Below are 25487 nucleotides of genomic sequence, written 5' to 3' on the forward strand. Positions count from 1 at the left end.
GCATTTTCTTCGAAAAAAAAACTGGCCTGTACATCTCAAATCAACTTAGAGCATTTTGGATTCCCGATAGCATTGCTTAACTTTAAGAATCATAAGTTTCGGTCATCCGCTAATCGCCTATAAATATAAACTCTGGCCGCAATGCCTTCCTTTTTTTACAGGAGCTTTATCTAATCAATGGGGAAGAGGAATTCAAGCTGGGCAAGATTATCAAAAACAGTACAATCCTGCAAGTCAAAGGATTCCATCCAATGAAGGTCAGTATCATTCATTGAATACAACAGTGTTACTTCCCGCCACGAATAACATAAGGCAAGACATTGTACATAATAAAAACATGATACTCAGATATGCCGTCACTGGAATTAGCTATGCTCATCTGGTATGTTGTTCAAACGGCTTAATTGTACTGCTAATGTTTAAGAAGAAAATCAGCTCATTGCTTAAGGATTGATAGGTTGTCAACGTATACCTAGAAAAAAGGTATGTGAACTCTATAAGTATCTCCATTGAAAGATTCCATAAACAATTTCTGTCGTAGAACATTTAATTTGAGTAATTTGAACAACGTTGACGAATTAAATCAATTTTGAACAGTCCCACGACTTACTTCAACTCTGTAGACTCATACAATCATAACAGCGTAAATTAAAAGAGTTAGTCCGGCAGACTGTCGCGTTGATGATTTAGTGATCGCGAAATGCAAGCAATATACTTTTTAAGACCGTCGCGTAGATGTTGGGGTGAACACAAACTACTGTTCGAAATGACGAGTGATTAGTCTATAGTGTCCAATGTACTAAAGATAAGATTGGAAAGTCATAAAGGGCCGTGCGCTGATTGCACACAAAGACAAGATGCTGACTTTATTGTAAATTCTTTGTCAGGGGTCTCATCTAGTCCAACAATGGTAGGAATTGAAACTGGACAAAGTTATCAAAGACAACACAATCCTTCAACCCAGACAGATCAACGTGGAATTTATGAAAGTCGGGGTGATGCGTTCAATACAGAACGGCAAAACTGTCTGCGACAAGCTACAGTCGGTAAGAAAATGCGAGTTAGAGTATGTTTTATTATAATATCACTGAACTAGCCGGTAGACAAAATTTAAAGGAATGAATGAATGAATGAATGAAAGAATGAATGAATGAATGAATGGCGGTCGAGTTGATGGTCTTAAAACTTTAAACTTTTAGTGCAATGTATTCCGGCTATTAAGGGTATTACTGCTAATTAGTTTCCTTGATCGCAGAAAAAGATATTTTGCTGCGGTTCACAACGACTCCAATTGTCTTCGCACCAATTTTGTGCGGAGTCTCTTTTTGACCTCTAAGTACACCCTAACGGTTGAGATTGGCTGATGAGAAAGAGTTCCTGGAGACCAAAAGAATGGTGTGAATTAAGGAGTTCCAACAAATTTTACTTTAATATCATGTGTCCTGAGACCAAACACATAGGTTTTAGACGACTCTCACTCCCTCAAGCAACATATGCTGTTATTTAATGACCAGTAAATATGAGGATAGGGAAATATGCCTCTTTTCAAACTATAAAGTGACATCAAGAAGGGTTCATTAAAAAGGGACGGGCATGTACTGAGTGTAACTTTGTGCAACATTAGGCCTACAACCTATTGCTTTGTTCAAAATTTTCAGTTAACTTTAAGCAAATATCATATGAAATACTCGAATTAAAACGTATTCTTGCTCCGCTCAATCTGAAAAAGAAATCACATCTAAAGACTAATTAAGGTAGAGTTGAACTTAACCAACACACTTTTTTCAAATCAATATTTCTCATCAAAGATGACAAGAAAATGCCCTCATACTATATATTTTGAAAAAGCAGAGATTCTAATGTTTAGTATGGTAGCAAGCCTCGTCCGTTAATTTTTGGCTTTCCTCTCGCCCTTGCCCACAAATAAACGTTAATGGTCAGGGCGGAGTCTGTTATTTCCATGATATTGTCAACGAACCCAGAAAACAGTCAAAATTTTCGAAAATTTCTAACGCAAAAGACACCGGGGCCCAGAACTTGTGCAATACGCGACGTACTGTCATGTGCGCTGTAAATATTTTGCAAATCAGGAGATTTTTGGAAAAAAGTGTCTAAACTTGGCCCACAATTGCTTCATTTTGTTTTGTGATTGATTATGATCTTTGCACAAATCACTATTTACATTTTAGCTGTAAAGTTACGATTATCATATCATAATTATTATTCATATCCACGGGTATGTAAACAAACCATTACTGTGTAAGCTTATTTGTGGTCAGTCACGTGGTTCAGCTCGACAAAGTGCAACGGATAGGGTATGATAATATAATTATGATTATTTTAGATTATTCATTCCTCATTGAAGCTTATCGTACTCATGGCAACTTGCTTTTTTTAATCTATTCATGACAGGGGTTTTATCTGATCAGATCGAAAGTGGTGTAGAAGCTTCTCAGAATAACCTTGAACAAATACCAACAGATGAACGTCTGAGCGACTCATTCGCTAAAAAACTTTATGATTTAACACAAGAAATTACAAATGGTAAGTTACTTTACATAATTGTGATGCTTTGACCTCCTCCTGAGTCATTGGCCTCTCAATCTTTTCGAAACCCTGAAACTGAATATACATGAAAAGCGTTAAACCAGGTTGAACACTTCAGTAAACGATGTGCTTACACTTTACACGCACTCTTCAACCATTTGTGCAGCTTAATTCGAATTCGGCAGGCAAAACAATTGGGCTTTTCAATAAGAGTAAAAGCACTAGAGTTTCTTCTGACCTACCACTTGTAGGGGCTAATTTTGAAGCTCTTGGCGAAAGAAGAGTTTTCAACGTCTTAGTTTTACGAAAATCGAAAATTTTATTTTTTCCCATAGAGTTAACACAGGGATGGCGGCCATTTTGAATTTCAAATATCGAGAAATCGCAAGTTATTTGTCTCTCTAGTACCAAAGTTTGCACGGTGACCCCTGATTTTTATTCTTGCTTTGGTAAGAGATTGGTTGCTCATTTTTATTTGTCAGCTTTTGCCCTGAAGAAGGCAACTTGTGTGTTGCCGAACGTCGGTATTTTTAAATAAAGATCATTAGAAGACAAGGAGTACTGGTTGAACTGCCTCCTTTATTAATTTACCTCTTCATAAAGTTAATGCACGATAATTATTTGATTTGTGGTTCCAGAATGCGGAACCTTACGCTTAAATTGTATCATCTTTCAGTATCTGACTTTACTGCAAATTTAATTTCTACTTTTCTCGCACTGCTCGTATTATATTGCATTTTTCTAGACCATTCGCTTTCTTTTTGATGTAGAGTTGAACAGCACTACATTGTTTCTAGAATGCTGCATTTAGCAGGGTGACGCTGAAAGGATCGGCAATGCCTCCTTGAGCGAACCCAACTGCAAACAATGTCTTAGAAATATATTGGAATATAACTATTGACTGAGTACTCTTCTAGATAAACAACAGTCTATTCTTCTTTCCTTGCCGAGGGCAAGTGGCTTCTCCTCGTAAAAAGAAAGTTCTTTTTTGTCTCCTTTTATACAACAGAAGAGCTCATTGACTTGAAACGTGTCTAAAATGATTCGAATAAAAATGACAACACTAACGATGGTCTCTCAGAGCTAATATATAGACTGGGGTTTTTGTATAGTAAGCATCACTGAAATCACTGAACTTTTCAAAATGATTGTTGTCAATGGTTATGTTACAGAAAAGTTATTGTAAAGGAAATATCACATTTTTACCTACCTGATTACTTTTATATCACCAGAGTCAATAGTGCTTTTATTTGATATTGAACATTTCTATTTATCTATTTTTCTACAGCAGAGCTTCAGAACTTGAAACTTCTTTGCAGGAACATACTGCCTCGAGGAAAACTTGATTCACTGAGATGCCCCGGTGACTTATTCAATATGTTGTGTGATAAAAATCTCATTAGTGAATCAAACACAGCGCTTTTGGAGGAAATGTTGTGTACAATTGGTCTGAAGGCACTGGTTGGAAAATATTTCAATCCTTCAACATATCAAGGTAATTGGACTATGGACGGTTTGATTAATGTCATTGATGTTTAATTTATTAATGAATAGAGAAAGCTAGGGCGAAAAATTGATTGGACGATTCCTTGGATATCCTTAGTTCGACAACTAAAACATTCCCATTAGGGATCATATACGGAAGGATTGGGTAACGCAAACTTACTGTTAATTTGTGTGTGTTGTTTTTCAATACACAACTTTTGATCAATAACATGAAAACAACTGTAACAAATAATACAGAAAACAGTGCATGCTTAACAGGGCTCGAAATACTTTTTTTCAACAACCTGTCCACTGGACAAGTCAAAATAAAAAGTACCTGTCCAAGTGAGAAAAGTACCTGTCCAAAATGGCATAATTTATTCTAAGAAACTATACTAATTTCAATTCAATTCAACAAACTCATGTCTGTATATTGTTTTTGAAAAAGATAATTTTTTTTCAACATGGTCGTAAATAAAACAAATCTATATAACTGTGAATGCGTTAAAATTACAATGCAATTACAACTCATGTCTGTATAGTATGCAAACTGGCGTAACAGCGCCCTCGGTGTCGAGATAGCTCTGAGAATTTCCCAATCTAAGAGATTTGAGACGTGACCTTAGATAAATCAACATGACTGCCTCCTGTAAACAGTGATTAGATATTATTGAACTTTCTTTTACTTTTTTCTGACAGGTAAATATCCAAATAACAATTCTCAAAATTTTAAAAGGTACATAAATTTAAACATAAATATTTGCCTTAGGGACGGACCATTAGATCGTGGGAGGGGGTGGTCAAAAACAGAAAAAAAAAATTTCAGAGCAGAAAGTTAGGGGAAAAAAATCTTCAAACTATTTTGCAAAATAAAAAAAATAAATAAGAAGACAAATGCGTAAAAAAAAATCTGCAACATTCTCCAGGCACATTTTTAATTGTAATTTATACATTTAGAGTGACTGTATCCCTTATACTGGAAGTTGTGATTATCTTATCTTTTCAGGACTTTTGTATTCTGTTCACTTGAAAATTATAAAATTATAGAGCCTGTTTTCTACTTGTTTCCTGCGTACAAACCAAGCAGGTACACTAGCTAAAACATTGAAACTATGGTATGGTTGTCAAGACAGAAAGTTGTATTCGCCTTTTAAGATCAAGGTGAACAGATGCAGGCCACATCAGGTTCATTTTTTCCCAGCATTTTATTGCAATGATGAATGCAAGAATGGGTGAACAAGTAGAAACACGTCAATAATGATAAAACAACATACGAAGTCATTATGTATTATTTTGCTTTTAAAAAGGCATTTTCAATTCTTTTTTCTCAAAAAACAGCCTCAAAAAACAACAGCAACACATTTTTTAACATTCAACAATACACTAAGTAGAATACCATCTATCCAACAAATCCCAACACAAAAACACACAAAAGAGTTGAACTTTGAAAGTTTCTCGATAGCAAATACTGAATAAATCTGCGTGACTAATCGTTTGTATGTAGCAAATGCTGAATGACAATTATCTGAAGAATTTTTCCACCACAAAAAAGAGCATGATTTAAACAAATCTTAAGGGACTTATGTAGCAAATTTCAAAGAAATTGGACAAGCCCTTTCAGAGAATACAGATTTTTGACCATGAATGGCATAAATTGCCCTTAAAAGACAAATATTGAAATTTCACCATATCTATACACATCCAATCAATTTGGACATGCTGCTACAGAGAAATAGATGTTTTGATCAAAAGGCAACAATTGCTCTAAAAACACAAATATGCAAATTTCACTATATTTTGCAAACAGCTTCTCAGCTTGTCAAAATCAATTGTAAATCATGAGATATGCATGATGTTTGGTGGGGTGAATGTAGGCATTTCACCACGCAGTAGAAAGGGAAGCCAGGAAACCAAAATAGTCAATTTTCAAAACTATAGGAAGCTACTGAGGAGCAAGAAGACCATGTTTCAGAGGAAGATGTGTAATCTGAAAAAATGCTCCCCAAGTGCCACCAAATAACACCATTTTAATCTCTTTTTTTCAAAAGCTCCAATGGCAGGAGGGGGGACACCCCCCTCCTGACCTCCCCCCGCAAAAATACTCCCCAAGTGCCACCAAATAACACCATTTTAATCTCTATTTTTCAAAAGCTCCAACTGCTTGCGCGCCCGCTTGTGGTGCTTCGCACCACATCTTTGCCCCCTTTATCTTCAGACAGCGACGAACTAAAAAAAAATTATGAATCTGAAAATTTACTCTAAAAAAAAATTTGCACAGCTAATCTCAATTGGAAAAAAAAATTTAGAAATTTACAATTGTAAAAAAAAAATTTTCACAATTTCATTGTGACCACCCCCCCCCAAGGTCTAATGGTCCATCCCTTAGTCAATAGGTTGAAATACTGGTTTCAGGCTGTAAAAACCTACCGGTACCTATCCACTTGGACAAGTATTTTTCAAAACTACTTGTCCTTGGCCAAATTTCACGTGTCCGGGGGACAGGCAGACAGGTATTATTTTGAGCCCTGCTTTTTTCACTATACTGCTCATATTTTTCCGTAAATCATAATGCCTTTCCTTTTTACTTTCTAACATTGACCTCTTCCTCAAACCCGAAGGCATAACTCCCTCTCCCTTTCATTCAGTGGTATGTAATGCGCCCTCTTCGGTGACCTGGAAATCCTGGCAATTGTAGTGCAGCAATATTGATTCATGCACCGACAGTAGGGATGATTGTCATATCTCGATATATTTGTACTAGAAGATTTAAGTCTCTGCCATAAAATCTTTTATCTTGTTTCCTTTAAACAGTCCTTCAGATTTGTAAATACAGTTTGTGCTGCCTTTCGTCGTCGGCTGAGAAATCACTCCGTCATTATTCTAACAAGAAAACGTTAGAACAGAAACATTGAAGCTACTTTAACTGCATAGCCTAATTCAGCTCAAACATCGATTAGATATAGAATGATCCATCCTTGTACATAACGTTCCATGTTTCCCCAAGAATCGTCGGAGGTAATGTGTTTTCGTACAAGACACACTTTTTCTCTGGATTATTTCTTCGCGTGAGTGAAGGCACTTTATAATATTAATTTCTATATTTAACCATCTTTCACAATAATGCAACTGTTTACAGCTAAAATAGTTTAAATTTTGTTTTGATATTTTTAATGTTACAGAAGTCTCGCCTCGTCTAAGGGCAACTGAAACTGGGCAACATCCTCCAAGCATGACTCCATCAAATTTTGAAAGTCGCAGATATTTGTCACAACAAGTAACAGATGGTAAGATTATGCATATCAAAATTCCTATACTCAGACATTCAGTAACTGACAGAGTTGACCGCCAGAGGCTAGGCGACCAGTCGCCTGTCGTGTAACACTGCTTCTCATCGCCATGGGAAAGCTTTAACCTCTGCTCATGTTCAGAACTGTGATTCTGTTTGCGCTCATCGATCGTAGCTTGTTAGAACTTGTAGTTTACAAAAGTCAAACAGGAACGATACATACTATCACGGTCCCTCTATCATAGTGACAGAGGGACCGTATTACTATACACTACTAAAAATCAATCAATCAATAAGTAAATAAATAAATAAATAAATCTATAAATAAATCGCAGCAATATCGTCCCCTACTTCTTTCGAAAATTAGGGGATTTTACTTATATCTGAAGTATTAGACCATCTGCTGAGTGAGAATTTGTGCAAATTAGGGATCAAAATTCTGTTGTCATCATTTATGGACCCGTCCGATATTTCAAGGCATCGAAAGCATCGATCAGATCAGGACGATATAGACAACACATCAGCCCGAGGAAAGATATATCGTAAACGCAAACGACCTGTGACAGACTTTATCAAGTCGTTCGTTTTCACCAAGTCATTTTCGACTTTGCCTTATAATCATAACTGTTTAACGTCCTTTGCCTTAGAAATATGCATTAACTTCTAGAGTTAAGTAAGACTGACTGACAATTATCCTCGAATCTTGCCCTTTTACATCAAAGAAAACAATGAATATGAATAGTTTCTTCCTAATTGTGTTCGACATTTAATAGAAATTTCTCATTCCTATTGCATATCCTAATTTTCCCGATCACTGTCACACCTCTTGTGACGTGTTCCTGCAAAAGCACATAAACAGACATGCCAGGCCCCATTATTGTACATTAAAATTTACAATTTGCGAGATGATTTGAGAAACGGCGTATAAATGAAGTGTTATTACAGTCGGCATCCACGGTTAAGCATTCGCCGCCATCGTTTTACTAGTATTTCAACATCACACTGAATTCCCCATAGATTCAAGATTGTTACCCATGCGCCCTGTTTTCACAGATAGCCTGCTAGCAACGTTGACGCTGACTGATGTTTTGTGAACGCATAAAATCATGCTTTTAGTTTTAGTTGTTGCATTTTGATGTTGACAGCGCCGCCAAAGTTATGTTGTAGCTTGGTAGTGCTCTTTGGTGTATTTCGTCGGAAAACGTTTTTTTTTCTGTCTATGAGAGGCATGAGTTGTCGCTGAGGGGTCCAAGGCAGCTTCCCATAGCCTTGTGAAACGCATAGGTTTCGGCATCTATCCGGCCTGCGAGGATACAAACGAATGGCGTTACTTTCACGATCAGTCTATGTAAATGTTCTGAAATATCCTTCTTTTAATCAATCAAGAGGTATTAGAAAAGGTTTATTAAAAAGGGAAAGAAATGTGTGGAGTGGAAATTTGTGCCACATTACAACTTGAACCCATCGTTTTGTTCAAAATGTTCAGTCAACCTAACAGCAAAGCATGTGTGAAATTCTTGATCGATCCGGGAGATTAAAGTCATACATCACTAATATCGCATGCCTTTTGATTGAATGGTCTGTCCTCTTTGAACATAAAATATTTTTTTCGTAAACTAAAAGAAAAGAAAGTGTATTCTTGTAATAATATTTTTGTGTCTGGCCTTACTTTTTCAGATTGAAATGTAACTGCAAATATCGCGATACACTTACATGTATGTACATATCTTTGAACTTTGACTCTAAATTTCTCACAGGGGGTTCTCCTTTCATGAGGGATTCAAGATAGCAAGAGTATTACAGACAACCTTCTGCTTTCACCTAAACGACTTCCTGTCCTAATATTTCCGATCACTGTCACAACTGACTCCTCTTGTGATACGTGTTCTTGCCAACGCACATAGACAGACATGCCAGGCCCCAGTAATGTACATCAAAATTGACAATTTGCGAGATGGTTTACGAAATGGCATATAAATCAAGTGTTATATATAGTTGCGGCTATGTCATTCGCAGCATGAGGAGAGATACATTCTGAGGGCAAAAAGTTCGCCTATTTTGTGAAGGGTAAGGCGAGATTGTAGCAATGGCGGAAGCCATCAATAGAATTGTTTGAATGATGAGTATCACATCCATTTTACGATAATATCTTGTGCACGCTAACTTTTACCATTAGCTAATAATTTACACGTTAATAATTTAGATTTTTAATAAATTTTACATATTGTTTTCAAAGTATTTTCAAAGTTCCCCTAAATAAAAAATGCTGTCATTCAAACGTAAGTTACTTCGGGTTACGTTTCCATATCAACTTCAACAGAAAATCTCAAAATGTCAAAGTTACTTTGTATTAAAAAGACATCACTCGGTATACGTTACCATGTCGTTATTTGGTGCATTAATGACTGATACGCATACAAGAGGCTTGGCCGTAATCGATACCCGTCGGACATTTCTGTCATTGGACGCATTTTGATTTACAGTTTGACTGGACCAGTGTTTTCTCTACATGTTCATTGAAAAGGGGCACTTTGCGCTCCATTCATCAAAATTAGGGGGGCAGGCTTGGCATTTAGGGGGGGGGGCAGTCACTGTGCTAACGTTAGAATTTTCCACAATTCAATCACTGATGCAGTGTTTGAAGTTCTGCTTTCAAACTTTATCACTATCAAAACATTAACATCAAATTGCACCGGTATCCACGGGGACTGAACTGCAACTACGTCGTTGGCTGTTCTTTTCGATGCGTACCACGTCATGCACGTCACCAAGGCTGAATGACAGGCGATATTTTGTCATTCAGAGAGAGTATTATGAGAAACAACAGTAAATTCACAGGTCGCCAAACTGTGTGCTTGGGACACCCTAATATATTGGGCGTCTTTGCTTGCTGTGTTTTATGCGCGATTTCCGCGCTGTCAGTAACTTTTTAAGGGCAGACAATGGCTCGAAATGCGCAATTTGCGCAATTGCGCAGTCAAGAGAAAACCCTGCTGGACACGTAGCATTTTGCCTAAATAGCTATTTAAAAGTTTGGTCATGACAGAATATTATGTTGAGGATGAAATGAAAAACAGAACCATAAAATGTGTAACTGTCTAAGTCACATGAAAACCATTTTAAGCCATTCTGTTACTTGAGTATGAAAAAGACGTGAGAAAAAAGTAATCTGTTGATGTTGGTACGATTGTGTCAGAATGTTTCATTTATGACGCCAAGCAATGAATCAGAAAAAGTAAATGCGAATTTTTCAATATCAGAACATACGGAAAATTTCACCTTAAGTAAGGGCCTTGATAGAATTAACAACAGGGAGGGCTGGTGCAATTTAGGAGAGGGTAACTATTATTTATAAAGTGTTTGGGGAGGGCTTGTAAAATTTGTGGAAACATTGGAGGAAGAACACTGCTATTCTATTCTAAGATGAACTATGACACAAATGTCAAGAATATATATACAAAAGAATTGTCCCATTCAATGAGTTGGACACTTGGCTGGTACATTTCTAAACGTTTACCCATAATGTCACCAAATGACACCAATTTAATGGCTAAATTGTCAAACAGTTATTGAAAAAGAGGAGAATAAGCCCCTAACATTAATAACAGTGCAAGTGGATATGTTAATTAGTTGATATGTTATCAGCAATCTAAAACACGCCCAGACATAATTATTCCGATTAAATTAAATCAACTTATAAAAGGTTCATCTACAGACACTCAAACATAGCATGCCGGACAGTGACATGTTGAACTATGTAAAAATGTGAGACACCGAGTGTAGAACTGTAATCTATGTTACTATGGCCTTCTTTATACCGCCTTCGATGAGAAGACACTCACGGTGGTAAACATTCTTATTGTGTACTATGTCACATCACAGACTGTAAACAAAACATCGATTGCTCGCATAAGACACATCCTACCGTGTTTTGACATGAAACATCAATTTATAGCAATGTAATATCATAGATAGTACACAAACTCCTATTAGTGTTTTGTACGTTCTGACAGTTTACTGCTGTAGCACTTGAATTCTTGGGTATGCAATTTATTTATTATCTATTTATTTGTCTTTATCGTGTTTGATAGTATACCAAATAGTTAATAGTTGACTTTCAAAAATGTTTTGATTTTCACTAGGTGTGATGTCTGTTGAACTGTCAGCATTGGTTAAACTACTGAAGGACAAGTACAAACGTCACTATTCTAAACTTCTTCCAATTCCATGGAATGACGAAGTTCACTTAAACCTACATGAAGTATACACAACGTTGGAAGTGAAAGAGATGAAGGGAGTGGCGTTAAAAACGTTCAAAGCATTAGAAAATCTTCATGACATGTTTAAATCATCTGACACCAGGCGTATAAGGATAGAGGGCGCACCAGCTATGGGAAAGTCAACTCTCTGTAGAAAGTTAGCTTACGATTGGTCTTGTGGTGAGTTACAGCAGTACACCCTGCTTTTCTTTCTGGAAATGAGACACATAGCGAAAAATAATATGATCGACGAAATATTCAATCAGCTCATACCAGATGACTTTAACCTTTCCATCCAAAAGCTTTCAGAAATAGTTTCACAAAACATAGACTCTGTATTATTTTTATGTGATGGTTTAGATGAACCTGATGAACATCAGGTGATAAGTTCTGAAATTCCTAGGCTTATTTCAGAGGATCTGTATTCTTGGTGTACAGTTGTTATCACAACAAGACCACAACTTTGCAACAAGTACTTAAGCAGGTGTGATTTGTATTTACTTGTAAAGGGGTTTACATCAAAACGGACAAATGAGTACATTTTAAAATATTTTAAGAAGAAAATTGAGAGAGGTAATTTACTGATCAAAGAGATTAAGAAACAGAAAGACAGTAAAGCTTCTATTACAGATCTTTTGAGAAACCCGTTACATATTTCATTTCTGTGCATTCTTTGGGAATATCATAAATTAGAAGATGATCACTTTCCAGAGACACTCACAGAATTATACTCTGAGATACTGGACTGTATACTAAAAAGATACTGTGCGAAAAACAAGATTGAATTACACGATGGTGAGATACCACAGAATATTCTTCAAGATAGAAATGCACTGGCTTTAAATTCTTATTCTGCTTACAAAAACAAAAAGAAAAGTTTTGAGAGGTCAGATATTTCTTCCACAGCGTCTCTTGATTTTGGATTATTAGTGAAAGATCTTGGACATGCGATAAGGAAATCCAAAGAAATATACTTTTTCTATCACTTGACATGGCTTGAATACTTTACAGCACTGCATATCCTGGCTGAGCTAAAATCTAAAAACATTGAAATTCTTAATGAGATTTTTGAACACCCTCGCAAAAACTTCCAAATTTTGAAATTCATAGCAGGTATTGTCACCATAGAAGAAGGGACCTTGTTTTTCAAGCAATTTGGTGAGAAAATTAAGAAATTACAGGAGACACTGCGGTCACTGAACCCAGATTGCAAGAAAGTAAGACAGACATCAACCTCTCTTCGACACCTTTATGGTTATTGTATTAAGTGCTTGCTGGAATCAAAGTATCCTGGAAATTTCATCGAGAGTCTTGACATGTTAAGCAAGAAATCTGTGATATACAGCCATGGAAAGATTAATACAGAAGAAATGGGAAAGCACATAACATTCATGACATTACTAGACATAGGAAGTTACACATCAATCATGTTGGACAAGGAATGCTGCAGCTTTCAAAATTTTAAACATATGTTAAAACTCATCGGAAAAACCAGCATCATGCTTGACACTCTTTGTGTGCTAGGATTTGAAAACAAAAAGATCAATAGTTGCCTGGACATACTAAAAGAACATCCAATTCAAGTGAAATCTCTCACTATTTATTCAGAAACTAAGTGGACACTGACAGATACTGATAATTTGGCTGCTATAATAAAGAATTTCATGGGAAAAAGTATCACCTTATCATTAAATGTTGATGCAGGAAATGGAGGAAATAACTCTGGATTAAAAAATGTAATTGAAAGAATTAAAGAAAACACATCAGTGGAATGTTTCATATTTGAAGCAGATCATTGTGATGACATACTGCAGTCAATGACACACAATGGTACAAAAGAAATTGTTTGCATGAGGGACAATGACTCTTCCATGACAGATGCAGAAGTCAATGCTTTGTGCACTTTCCTTGAAAACTGTGATTCTACAGAGTCATTAAAATTGTACTTTGAGTTGAGGAGATCAGATTTAATTCCAAAAATTAAAACAGCATTGATGGAAATAAGCCCCAGCTTGAAATCACTGCACTTTATGGATCCTAATGATGAATTGTACAATGCTTTGTCAGCAAACATGACATTGAATGATATAGGTATGAATATCAGCTGTAGAACAGGTTGGGTATCAGTTTACAGTGTTATAAAACAGAACAAGTCTGCAAAGTCAAGGACAATTTACCACTACTACTACTACTACTATGGTTTTACTGATGAGATGTATCAGAGCATAGTAGCAACTCTGAGGGAAAACAAGGTTCTGAAACACTTGAAGATTGAAACCCTGTATGATGACGATGCATTGAGAGCTATGTACAATCTACTAATACCTGTCAGCAAAGAAATAGAAACAATTCAGATTACTCTGGATTCAATCACACTAAGGGCACTCATTGAGCAAAACAGCTCTGTATGTACTGAATTACAGTCATTAGTATCACAGCAGGAAAAGCCAGACAATTGGTATCATCAAGTTTATCCATCAGTTCATTCAGAGGATCACTATCATCTAATACGCTACACCTCTGAGCATTCTTCTAATGCTATGTAAATATAGAACAGTAGAAAGTTTTCATTTGTGTAGAATGCAGAATGTCTGGCATAGAATTTCCCTACTGTAAGTTATGTAATATTCATAATTATTTTTATTATTAGTTCTATTATTATTTTTGTTATCGATTTATATTTTTACGGCTTTTAATGCAATCAATTTTCTGTGTATAATATATTGGATATACAATGTATGTTAAATATACTGTATATCATTGATATAATTAAATATTTTGTGCTATGCTATATGCTATGTTCAAGATAATGGAATATTAAAAATAGTCACAATGCAGTGAATTAAGTCCATGATCATTACGAGTATATTTTGTCTACTGACATAACTTTAATGTATGTAACATGCAATGACTGTCCATGGAGCAATTGAACATTGCTGGAAAGAGACAATGGAAACTTCTGCACTTCTCCCATGATGCAATGGGAGTTGGAGGCAAAGAGTGTAGCCATAGATCAGTGACGATGGAATTGTTGAGGCTGAATAAACTCAGGTATTTTTGATGCTGTAATCAGTACTTTTCCTGATCATGATTATCATTATTCACTGCCACATTCTGTGTAACAGATGGAAGATTATAATATTTAATTTTCTAGAAGTTCATTTTAAGAAGTGTCTTTCATCATTATTGAGTTCTTAGCAGTGATAATGATATCTACTTGGATGAAATTATACATCACCTTTGTTCATATGCATTAAAAAACCTCAAAGCATCTTTAGTGAATTTGTTTAAATTCCATTTCTCTTTTTAAATATATTTTCACAAAACATACATCTTTGCAATATCAAAGAAATATTTTGTTCATTTACAGTAGAATCATTCAAAAGACACTTTGACATGTATGACATACATTCTGTATTTCTTTGCTATTTGTAAAATATCTTTACTACATCTTTTATCAATGGTGTTGCAATGCCTTGTGTTCAACCTGTAAATACATCCTGTATGTGTGTCATGTACAGTGTTATTGTTGACAACTGAACTCCAGTCCAGACTGGAATTTATTTGTCAACGATGACAACTGAACTCCAGTCCAGACTGGAATTTATTTGTCAACGATGACAACTGAACTCCAGTCCAGACTGGAATTTATTTGTCAACAATGACAACTGAACTCCAGTCCAGACTGGAATTTATTTGTCAACAATGTCAATGGAACCCCAATCCAGACTGGAATTTATTTGTCAACAATGACAACTGAACTCCAGTCCAGACTGGAATTTATTTGTCAACAATGACAACTGAACTCCAGTCCAGACTGGAATTTATTTGTCAACAATGACAACTGAACTCCAGTCTAGACTGGAATTTATTTGTCAACAATGACAACTGAACTCCAGTCTAGACTGGAATTTATTTGTCAACAATGACAGGACATACATCAGTACTGTATACAATCCATCATGATGGCAGGATGTATGATTTGTATTGTAAACATACTTTAGGGAGAGGAATGATAAAAATGCACTTGTTACTTAGCACAAAAACTGTGAAAGTATTTCCAAAAGTGACAGCTATTCCACCATTTTAGTTAAAACTGACATTTTAATATGATTTTAAATATTTATAATCTGGATCTGGTTATAGGATAAGAAACTCTTCTTTGTATTTGTAAGACCCATGAGTATTCCATCAACAACTGTCTTTACAAATAAAGACAGTTGTTGGAATACTGATGAACAGTGTAAGTATTTCACAAAGTAATACCTTCTCTCCCATTCAAGTTCAAACTTACATTTGCATGCGCACAGTCATTCAAAATATTTCTGATCTGGATCTTGTTATAAGGTAAAACTCTTCTTTGTATTTGTAAGACCCATCAGTTTTCCATCAACAACTGTCTGTACAAGTAAAGACAGTTGTTGGAATACTGATGAACAGTGTAAGTATTTCACAAAGTAATACCTTCTCTCCCATTTAAGTTCAAACTGACATTTGCATGTCATTTAAAATATTTCTGATCTGGATCTGTAGGATAAGAAACTCTTCTTTGTATTTGTAGATCCATCAGTATTCCAACAACTGGCTCTACATGTTCAGATGTACTTTGTACTTCAGGTCTACAGCTGACTCTGTGAAGAAAACAGAAAGACATAATGACCCATAGTGCAATAAAACTTGTGTACATGAAAAAAGTCTTTCTTTTCGTTTTATTTATGGCAGGGCTTCAAAGCTTTGAATATATTTGGAGTAATTTTTGTGTGTAAGAAAACTGATATTAACATGAATTTTAATTATGGTTACATTGGTAACACTATTATCTTAGTGTGTACTTGTTTCATCTAGGGCAATCCTACACAGCTCTGAGTATTGTGGGAGTAATTTCTATTAATTTAGAAAACATTTGATAATTTGAGATGACGTATAAGATTTTACTTTGGTAACATATTAGCATTTTGTCTTCTCGGTAAATAATTTTGGCAGGTTGCATCTATCACATCTTAGTAATATATGATTAATAGGCTTGAAAACTGAGAGAGAGAAAATCAGTGTCTATGATGAATGAATTAAACTTACAAAATACAGATATATAATTTATCCATTCATATCAAGAAAATTATGCAAAATGTATTAAAACTGAAAGAAACTTTATATCTCCTCAGTACAAAGGAACAGAAGATTTCATCCCTGTGACAGGGATCCAACTAAAAACCTATCACACAGATCTGTGTCAGCAAAGAAAACAACCGGTTATATTTCCATGCTACTGGTCTCTACTGATATAAAGTGATTAAATAAAGGTGTAAAATTTATCAGTTGAATGAAAGAAAACATTGAAGCCCCACTGGCTGTAACTCTTGAAATTTGTTGATGTCAAAATATCTTCCTATTCTCTCCTGGTTTCCTCTGAATTCTACCCTCATACAATGTCGCAGTTGAAAACATTCACCCCTACCCATTACATGGACTACTCTGTGCAGTATATTTGGAGATTTCAGTGCAGATATGCACTGTATCCACGGTTTTGCTTTACCGCATGAGACTGCATTTTAATGTTCGGACAAACATTTAATCACAGTGTAATCTCTATCTTGTTCAAAATTGCATATGCAGTCCCAGAGGGTAGTTAATAATAAGTGTATACAAACACCTAAATTAGTACTTTATCACAAAGTTATTTTAGCTTGAAACTGTAATCATAAAAGTTATGCTAAGAGATACAGCTAGTGGGGCTTTAAAGGTATACAGTCACCTGTAATCTAAATATGCCCGTATATGGTCAAATGGGAGTTCCTTTGTATTCAAAATGCCGTGTGAGGGCACAGTTTAAAAAGCGGCCACCCGCTTAAAATCTGTGATTGGTTAGATTTTCTCTTTCCATGGTAACTGTGGCAAAATTGGAACAGGTGACAATTCCCGCTTAAACACCCCAAAAAATTTTAAGTATACTGTTATAGATTTCGTTCACAGCATAAAATCACTCTGTGACAGGGTCTGTTAAGGCCCTACCAGAAAGGTGTAGAACAGATTGGTGCCAACAAAGAAGGCACCAGTCTGACACTGATCTCTATGAATGCCTGTGATAGCATACATTGGTACACAATTGTGTTTCATGGTGTGATCACAGGGATGCTGGGGCCTTGATTTCATGCCCGTATTAGTATCTGTTCAGGTCTTGGCAAACAGTGACGACCTCTGAAATCTTTGCTCTTATACACATGTACTATCGGATGATAGAGCTGTACTTGCCGAGATTGTCATAAATGTCTAAATATTACAAATTTATGACCCCTATAACAGGCATAGAAATTCATCTGCATATATATATATAGCTGTGTCCATACACAGTCACGTTTCAAACTGTGGTCACAGCAATGCCAATGACAGTCTCTAGCACTAGCAGGTTGAATTATGATATGCCTTTAACGTAACAAACAGGGTCATCCTGATTAAAGGCGTGGGAATACCAGTGGATTGCATAGTATCAGCCAATTCCATAGGTTTGCATGTACAAATGCTCAAAAAATCCTTTTCTTGAAACTTTTAAAAAGACTTGGAACGAGAAGTCACTTTGAAAATTATATTCAAAGAATGGTGTTGCCGTGATAGATTTCAAGATAAAATGCCAAGAGTATTTCTCTCTCTCTACAGAAGAATGTAGAAAACTGCTGACTTCATCAAGTGGTCAGCAATGCTCATTTTCCTTATACAATGTAACATTCATTTGTCAAAGATTTTTTCAAACTCTTCACTGTGGGAAATAGCACTACTTTAGTCTTATCAACTCTATGCATGCTTAAGATCTGAAGTTTGTCTTAAAGAGGATCGAGTGAAATGCATAAAATCTACCAGTATGGCTTATTTCTTTAAGATGTATCTCAAAAAATTAAGATTGTACACTGCTCTTTCTCATAATTTTCTCTCTAATCATTGTTGATAGAAATATTTTCTAGCAACTATTTTTGTGTTTTGCTGAAATTATCAAAGAAAATGAAGAAACAGTAAGTCTGCATGTCTATAATTGAAAGAGCGTGAGGTAGGGCTACATCGATCCCTAACTCAAAAAGTAGGACGGTGACCTCCTTTTCCTGGTTTATTTTGTTGTTAAAATAAATCAAATCACAACACATCCAAACAATCTGAAAACATGTCAATATTCCCTGACAAGTTTTTTGGCGTCTGTTTTGCTGAAACTATCAAGAAGCGACAAAATGGATCATGTTTATCTGGTAGAAAATGTATGGGGTATGCGGGTATAGGGGTACTTCTCGACCCCTGACTCAAAATAAATAAATAAATAAATAAGGACAGGAACTCCGTTTATACTTATTTCTGTAGTTAAAATAATTCAGAGTAGGCCTACAACATCATGGAGTCGCATTGACTTGGGCTGGGTCAAGTATTAGTATTTGGTCAAATTAACCCGTTCTTGCGTTGTTGGTTTTAGATGGCATAACCAGTAACCTACAGTTGATAACAGTGTTTACTAGTGTATTCATTCGTTGCATTTGACGTGAGTCAAGAGCTGACACAGTGATAGCTGAAGTACTGTATAGTTTGAGGTTTCGACTGGGTATTTTAATAGGTCGGGCGGCAAAGTTTGCGTGGTTTTGCCGTCCGACCCAAATACCCAGGCAAAACCTCGAGCTACAGTACTGCAGCTATCACTGTGACAGAAGTAAGTACACATAACTCCAGCATACATACCTTACACTCTCATTCTATATATCCCATCGGAATCGATCGAGCAAAAGGTTTGAAAAGTCTGCCAAGTTGAAAGTACTTATATGATTTTCTATCGGGGCCCGGAAGTTCTGTTCTACATCGAGAATCCATCTGGCTCTTCCAATGAGGGATATACTGTAAATTGAAATATCGTGCAGTGCAAATGATGAAAACCAGCTAGTGTTTTCCGGTTTGTTTGATTGCAGATTATTCTTTTCTCCACTCGTCAGCAACCTAATATTCTATGTATCTCTCCCTGTCCCTTTTAGGTTTTTTTTCTTTTTAATAGGGCAGTTCAATAAGTCAAATTCCTATTGCATTTTCTGACACAGTAAAAGGCTACAACTTTATTGAAATTCTAGATTTGTACTGTCATCGCAAATCTATAGATTGATTCGCAATATTTGTTGTTGTAGGGCCTATATACAGACTTTGCCAGAAGCTTCGCTTACATATTTTATAAACATGAATGATTAGATCTACAAAAAAACACAATTGTTTTCAAATAAAACACAAAAAACTAAAGAAAAAGTGCAAGGCATAAGATTAATATATGCATTTCGCGGTTTTGAAAAACTATTGGCATAATATATGATATCACACGATAAGCTTCCAACGTGACATCTATTTTGTTGTCCAACGGTTAGATTACAGAGTATTTTTGAACATATTGTTTGATTTTTATTTTGTTCGTCTGTAACTTTCTTTTGTTTGTTGTTGTTGTTGTTTTGTTTTTGTTGTTGTTTTTTGTCAGTTCAAGAAGACCGGCCCGAGTCGTTTAGGTTTACTCTGCCCTGCCATTGGCTGGCATAGCTGCATGTACCCAGTCAAGTGGTATTAAAGGGAAAGTATGGTAAAAATCATATCAGGGGTAGACCATTTGAAAATCAAGGGGCTTGGTAGATTGGTTGGGAGCGTTGTTTTTTTTTCTCCCTTCCTCACTCAGTTTTTTTCAACTGTGCGAATTATTTCCGAGGAATCTTTTTTCCCCAGGTAGAATATCGTAGAAATCATATTATTGATGGAGCATTGAAAATCAAGGTTGCTTGAAATATTGATTGGGAGCATTGTTTTTTCTCCCTACCTCACTCAGCTTTTTCAACAGTACGAATTCTCTCGGAGGAATTTTTTTTTCACCCGCGCATACGCTCAAGTCAATACTTCATCTTCTTTCTGTCAATACTTCATCTTCTTTCTGTTAACTTTATTCAATACATGAAGTGAAAAAAAGTAAATTGGCAACGAAATGTTCAGCAGCACAAGTTTACATGGAACTAGAGGCATAGAGTCTCAGAATATAAGCAAAATTAATTTTCCCTCGTTGGATATGTACCTTTCCCTCTTTACAAGGTAATCATTGGAAACGATTCTGTGTCTGATGTACTTTATTTAAATTTTCCTGAAAACTCTGATATTAAAACACAAGTGGTTACAAAATGACTCCGTTTTAATGTTAAATATTCGAATTTTTTTCCTTCAGGGGGGGGCCACCCAGTCATAACCCCTCTGAGTAACTTGAGTAACTCTGTCACTTCAGATTATATAATTCCACTGTCTATGCATTGTGTAGTCTTTGTGCCACATGAGTTTAGCTTACTACCCACGAACAAACTTAATCACTAACAATGGTAGTGGTTATGTACAAATTGAGTCCACACTGACTTGTTTCTATAAATGAAAGATTTAAAGAAATGAAAAGCCCGAAGGGCGCACCAAAAATGAAATGTAATGGCTGAAAGCACATGACTGTGCTTTTTTATTCATGTCCACTTGCAATCTTTGTTTATTTTTTCTTCCGTCCTTGGCCAGATTTTTTCCCAAAGGCAACCTCTTTGAATCTTTTTCAAAATTCTTCCAAGCCCCCCCCCCCCAATCAAATGGCAAACCCCTTAGTAGGTTTTGGTTCTTCAGTTAGGATTGAGATCACGGTCCTTTATGGTTTTATACAAAGTGAAGGCCCAAAATTTTCTGACGCTTTACAGGGCCTTTGCCACAAGTAAAATCCAGATGCTGGGCTTTGTGCAACGTTTTATTGGGAAGTGTAGGCGCCCTCTGTCGGCAATGTATTTAGTTCGTGTTCTACTGGCTCGATGAGTGGTCGAGTAGGATGGAGTAGGGGTGGGGTCGATGGAGATATGTAATGTTATAGTAAATTTAGTATGAATACGCTAAATTCGTGACATCATTCGGCCAGCCAGCTTTTCACCCTAAAATCAAACAATGACAGTTGAAATATGTGCAAATTTCATTATTTCATATCAGTTCGTACTAGAGCTTTTAATTTCACTTGGACCAAAATTTCGATCTGGAATGTGCTTTCTTAGCATTGTAAAGTATTGTGGCATGATTTGTAACTTTTTACGGCTAACCATTTTTTCATCCTGAAATCGTAAGGTAGGCAGAGTTCATTATTCAGTCAGTTCACATTATCATTTTACATTAAAATTGGACCAAATTTCAATATTTCAAGGTCTTATTCTTTTCTATCGCTTTTTCTATCTCCTGACAACACGTACAGACAAATCGTTCTGTTACACATCTACCTGCATACCTATCATTTGTATCTCTGCTGATAAGTTGTAACCCTATGCATTCCAGTAGCAACGAACTTATTTCGGAATTTTCGAAATAGGATTGAATATACATTTGAAATTTTGTTGTTTTATATTACTTTTTGCAGACTGTTGGCCATTTCCAGGTTTTTCTGTTGGTTGGTTTGTATTTTGCAGAACAGATTTACCAAATTATGCAAACAATGCATACACGACCAAGCAGACGACGTCGCTTGAACAGATCTACAGCAGTTCTTTTCTTGTGTGGTTATAATTTAAAAATACAGAATATTTTGATCATTTAGAAAAAAGATTGAAAGCAAGTATGGTGAGGGGCCTGTAATATGAAAATCTGTGTCGATTTGATAATGGTGGATTGGAGAAAGTTTCGTTCCAGGGTCTACGGTTCTATAAACGTCCTCTCTGTTTAAAATTTAAAGGTGGGTTGTTTAGGCTATTTCATAAACTAATGTATAATGTAAAAGTGATTTGAAAGTCGCATATTTTGTCACTGAAAAAACATGATGAATCTAGATTAACTTAAACATCAGCAGACGATGGAAGGTAAATGGTAAGCAGCATGCAGTAGGCACTCGGTGAAGAATTCCAATTTATACCCGAGTGTGGAAAACACACGCCCTTAGAAAGGTGACATCATGATTTGTTATGCAATGGTATGTTATGAAGGCACTGGTTGTCAACACTTGCATTGATCAAGAATATCTCTGTAGGGCAAGATGTGTTTGAGGAGATACGTGATTCAATTGTTTATTGCGGTAGAGTTCATCTAAAATTTGACCTGCTATGTGGCTCTATGTCGGGAAAAGGTCAATTACATGCTTGAATATAGCTGAATTTGCAAAATGAAGTTTATTTATTGGGATTTCGAGAGAAAAACTTGAAAATTCGGCCATTTTGGGAACGTTTGTCCGCTCTCGCGGAGCGTTTTTTTTCCCTGGAGGTACCTCAAAACGCCCTTACACGGCCGAGTACTCGCCTCTGCTTATATATAATGAAACCCACTTTTCGACGTTTTGGGTTAATATACGTCTATAAAGGAATGGTTTTACATTGTAAATAAATACTTTATCAGATTCTTGCACAAATCTAAATCAAATGTTAAACTTAACATTATTTTACAATTTTATTTGCAATTTTAGGATACCATGGTTCTCAAAGGTCCATTTTATGGACCATTTCACATGGTTATTACCCTCAATGACCCAATGGTGTAAAAAATAGGATGGTTCTGCATCACGTACAAATAACTAATTTGTCTCAACCGAACATTAATCAATATGACCCATTTCATTAAAACATTGTTTAACTTTTTTATTTGCAATTTTGAGGTAAAATGGTTCTCAGACGTCCATTTTATGGACCATTACTCATAATACGATTTGTACTAAGTTGGGATGATTGGATGGTGAAGTAATGTCGGTTTATATCGCCAATGTAACCTCATCTGCTTTTCTTTTTAAGTTATACACTTGTTTTATGAGTAATTTGTAATATTGCAACATTCAACTATTGGGCATCTAACACGTTTCAGAAATTTGAAAAATATGAAGAGCCATGCAATTATCCAAAATTAGTTCCAATTGTATTTCATGGTACATGGTCATATTGACCAAAAAACGTCTTAGAATGGGATGATTTCATCTGTCTATCATAAATAACTACTTTATCACAACCTTAATCCAATCCACATGAAATGTTACACTAAACATTAATTTAATATTTGATTTGCAATTTTATTATACAATGCTCCTCAAAAGTTCATTTTATCATAGATCCTCGAGAAAAACTTAGATCAATTTTTAACTTGATGTTTGTGATCGCGACTGCTATGTAAAGCGCACTAGTGAGGAGAATTGGTCATCGGCCAACAGTGATGTTAGCTGGTGCGTTGGGCACGAGCGGTTTACTACTGGGCTCTTTCGCTACGTCTCTTCGTTAGCTGTACTCTACATATGGCGGCCTCGCTGGTGAGTCTACAGCACATGCTGTTTTCATCAAAAATAAAAGAAATGCTTTTGAATTCTTTGGTCGTTGACACTGGACAGTATGAAAGACTTGATTAATAGAATAGAATAGAATAGAATAGAATAGAATAGAATAGAATAGAATAGAATAGAATAGAATAGAATAGAATAGAATAGAATAGAATAGAATACAACATGACAACTTTTCCCCACACAGACTTAGACGGGGTGGCTGAGACCAATCTCTATTGAAATTGGTCTCAGCCACCCCGTCATTAAATTCATGAGTTTACTTTCTTGTTTACGTACATATCTATATCAGATGGAAATCTGAGGATATGCGATTACATCAGGTTGACAACCCCCACACGAGAGCAATGAATGTAAAAAGTGTGAAAGACGCTCCCACCTAACTATCCAAAATGTTTTTGTGTCGAGTTTGTGTTTGATTCGTTTCAAAAATGTGTTCCTACATTCTTATCCGATTGTTTGTGTTAACAAAAATGTTTGTTTCGCCTCGGATATTTGTAGGGAAGTTTGGATCAGTGTGTACGGTAATGTTTTGTTTGTGTGGGGAAAGCTTATGGCGAGACGCAGCCGGACCTATTCTCGACCGCGGGTCATCCGGGTACTTGCGGTTTCTTACGTCATTTTTGCGTCACAGCACCGTGGTGAAGTTCGGATATTTCAACCACCAAAGCAATATTTAAAGTTTCAATATACATAAATGACATAACGTTTAGTTCTGCTTTTTACCACACAATTTCTGTATCATTCGCTCTTCTGTATCGTCTGATCTCTCATTCACCGCGCTCGTATGTGTTTCACCTACTGACGTCACTCCGCGGTCGAGAATTGTGTTACAGAGTTGATAGAGTGGCCCTTTGACGCTTGCGTTTCGAAACCCGAGTGTGGTTTCTCATCAGTCGCAGTGTAGATTCTTTCCTTAGTTTGTGTTTGTGAAAAATTATTTTAATGCATTTTAGTGGTCTTGCTCTTCGAGTAGCGAGGCAAGTATATTAATGTTTGGGTCTCGTTGTGAGTCCGTTTGGTGGTTCAGTTTGTTTGTTCTATGTTTCTTTACTTCAGTAAATTTTGTTTTGAATAGTGTGTCTTTTAGAATTTTGCCGAGGTTTGTGAATTTTTAGGCAATAATTACCACTGCGGGGTACGGATTTTATGTTTTCTTGATCAAGATACTTACAAGTATCATGATCGATGTGTTTGTTTCCGTACATTCTGTTAATAGTTCGTGTACGTTGTTTACTATTTGTTCTGTGTCGTCACTGGCTAGTTGTGTATAATACTTAGTGTTGCGTAATTACCTTTCGCATTCGTGTACGTAATCTTTTGTGTTGACAAAGACACTTGTCAAAGGTTTTTACGGTAATTTGTCTACTGTTTGCAAGCTGGTTTATCGCGATTCTTTGGGCACGCGACATGTTTTGTTTCCTTGTTTGAAAGGGTATCTCTAGAAGTGCGAGTTTAGCAGCTTCAGATAGCTTTCAGGTTTTTGTATTTTTCGCTGTTCGTGGAGTCCAATTTGACTTTTCTTTGAATTGGTGTTGTTGCGATTGTTCGTGTCTCATGATGTCTCCGGTGTTTGGCTTAATTGCTAATGAAACTTTTAATGTTAATTGTTTTCCAA

General features: G+C 36.0%; 1 protein-coding gene across 4 annotated transcripts in view; it reads left to right on the forward strand.

The window, feature by feature from the left end:
• The window catches only part of LOC139115135 (uncharacterized), a 133248-nt gene that overhangs the window by 71964 nt on the left and 35797 nt on the right, over positions 1 to 25487 (forward strand). For 2 of the 4 annotated variants that reach the window (XM_070677038.1, XM_070677039.1), the window contains 6 exons: positions 162 to 257; positions 888 to 1046; positions 2413 to 2544; positions 3836 to 4042; positions 7212 to 7316; positions 11461 to 16254. In XM_070677038.1, coding sequence (XP_070533139.1) covers positions 162 to 257; positions 888 to 1046; positions 2413 to 2544; positions 3836 to 4042; positions 7212 to 7316; positions 11461 to 14123 — 3362 coding nt within the window. In that variant the 3' untranslated portion in view covers positions 14124 to 16254. Of the gene's footprint in view, positions 1 to 161; positions 258 to 887; positions 1047 to 2412; positions 2545 to 3835; positions 4043 to 7211; positions 7317 to 11460; positions 16255 to 25487 lie in introns of those variants that run through there. The other 2 variants (XM_070677040.1, XM_070677041.1) reach the window with 2 other exon arrangements.

The sequence above is a fragment of the Ptychodera flava genome, chromosome 17, assembly GCF_041260155.1.
Source record: "Ptychodera flava strain L36383 chromosome 17, AS_Pfla_20210202, whole genome shotgun sequence".
Classification (NCBI taxonomy): domain Eukaryota; kingdom Metazoa; phylum Hemichordata; class Enteropneusta; family Ptychoderidae; genus Ptychodera; species Ptychodera flava.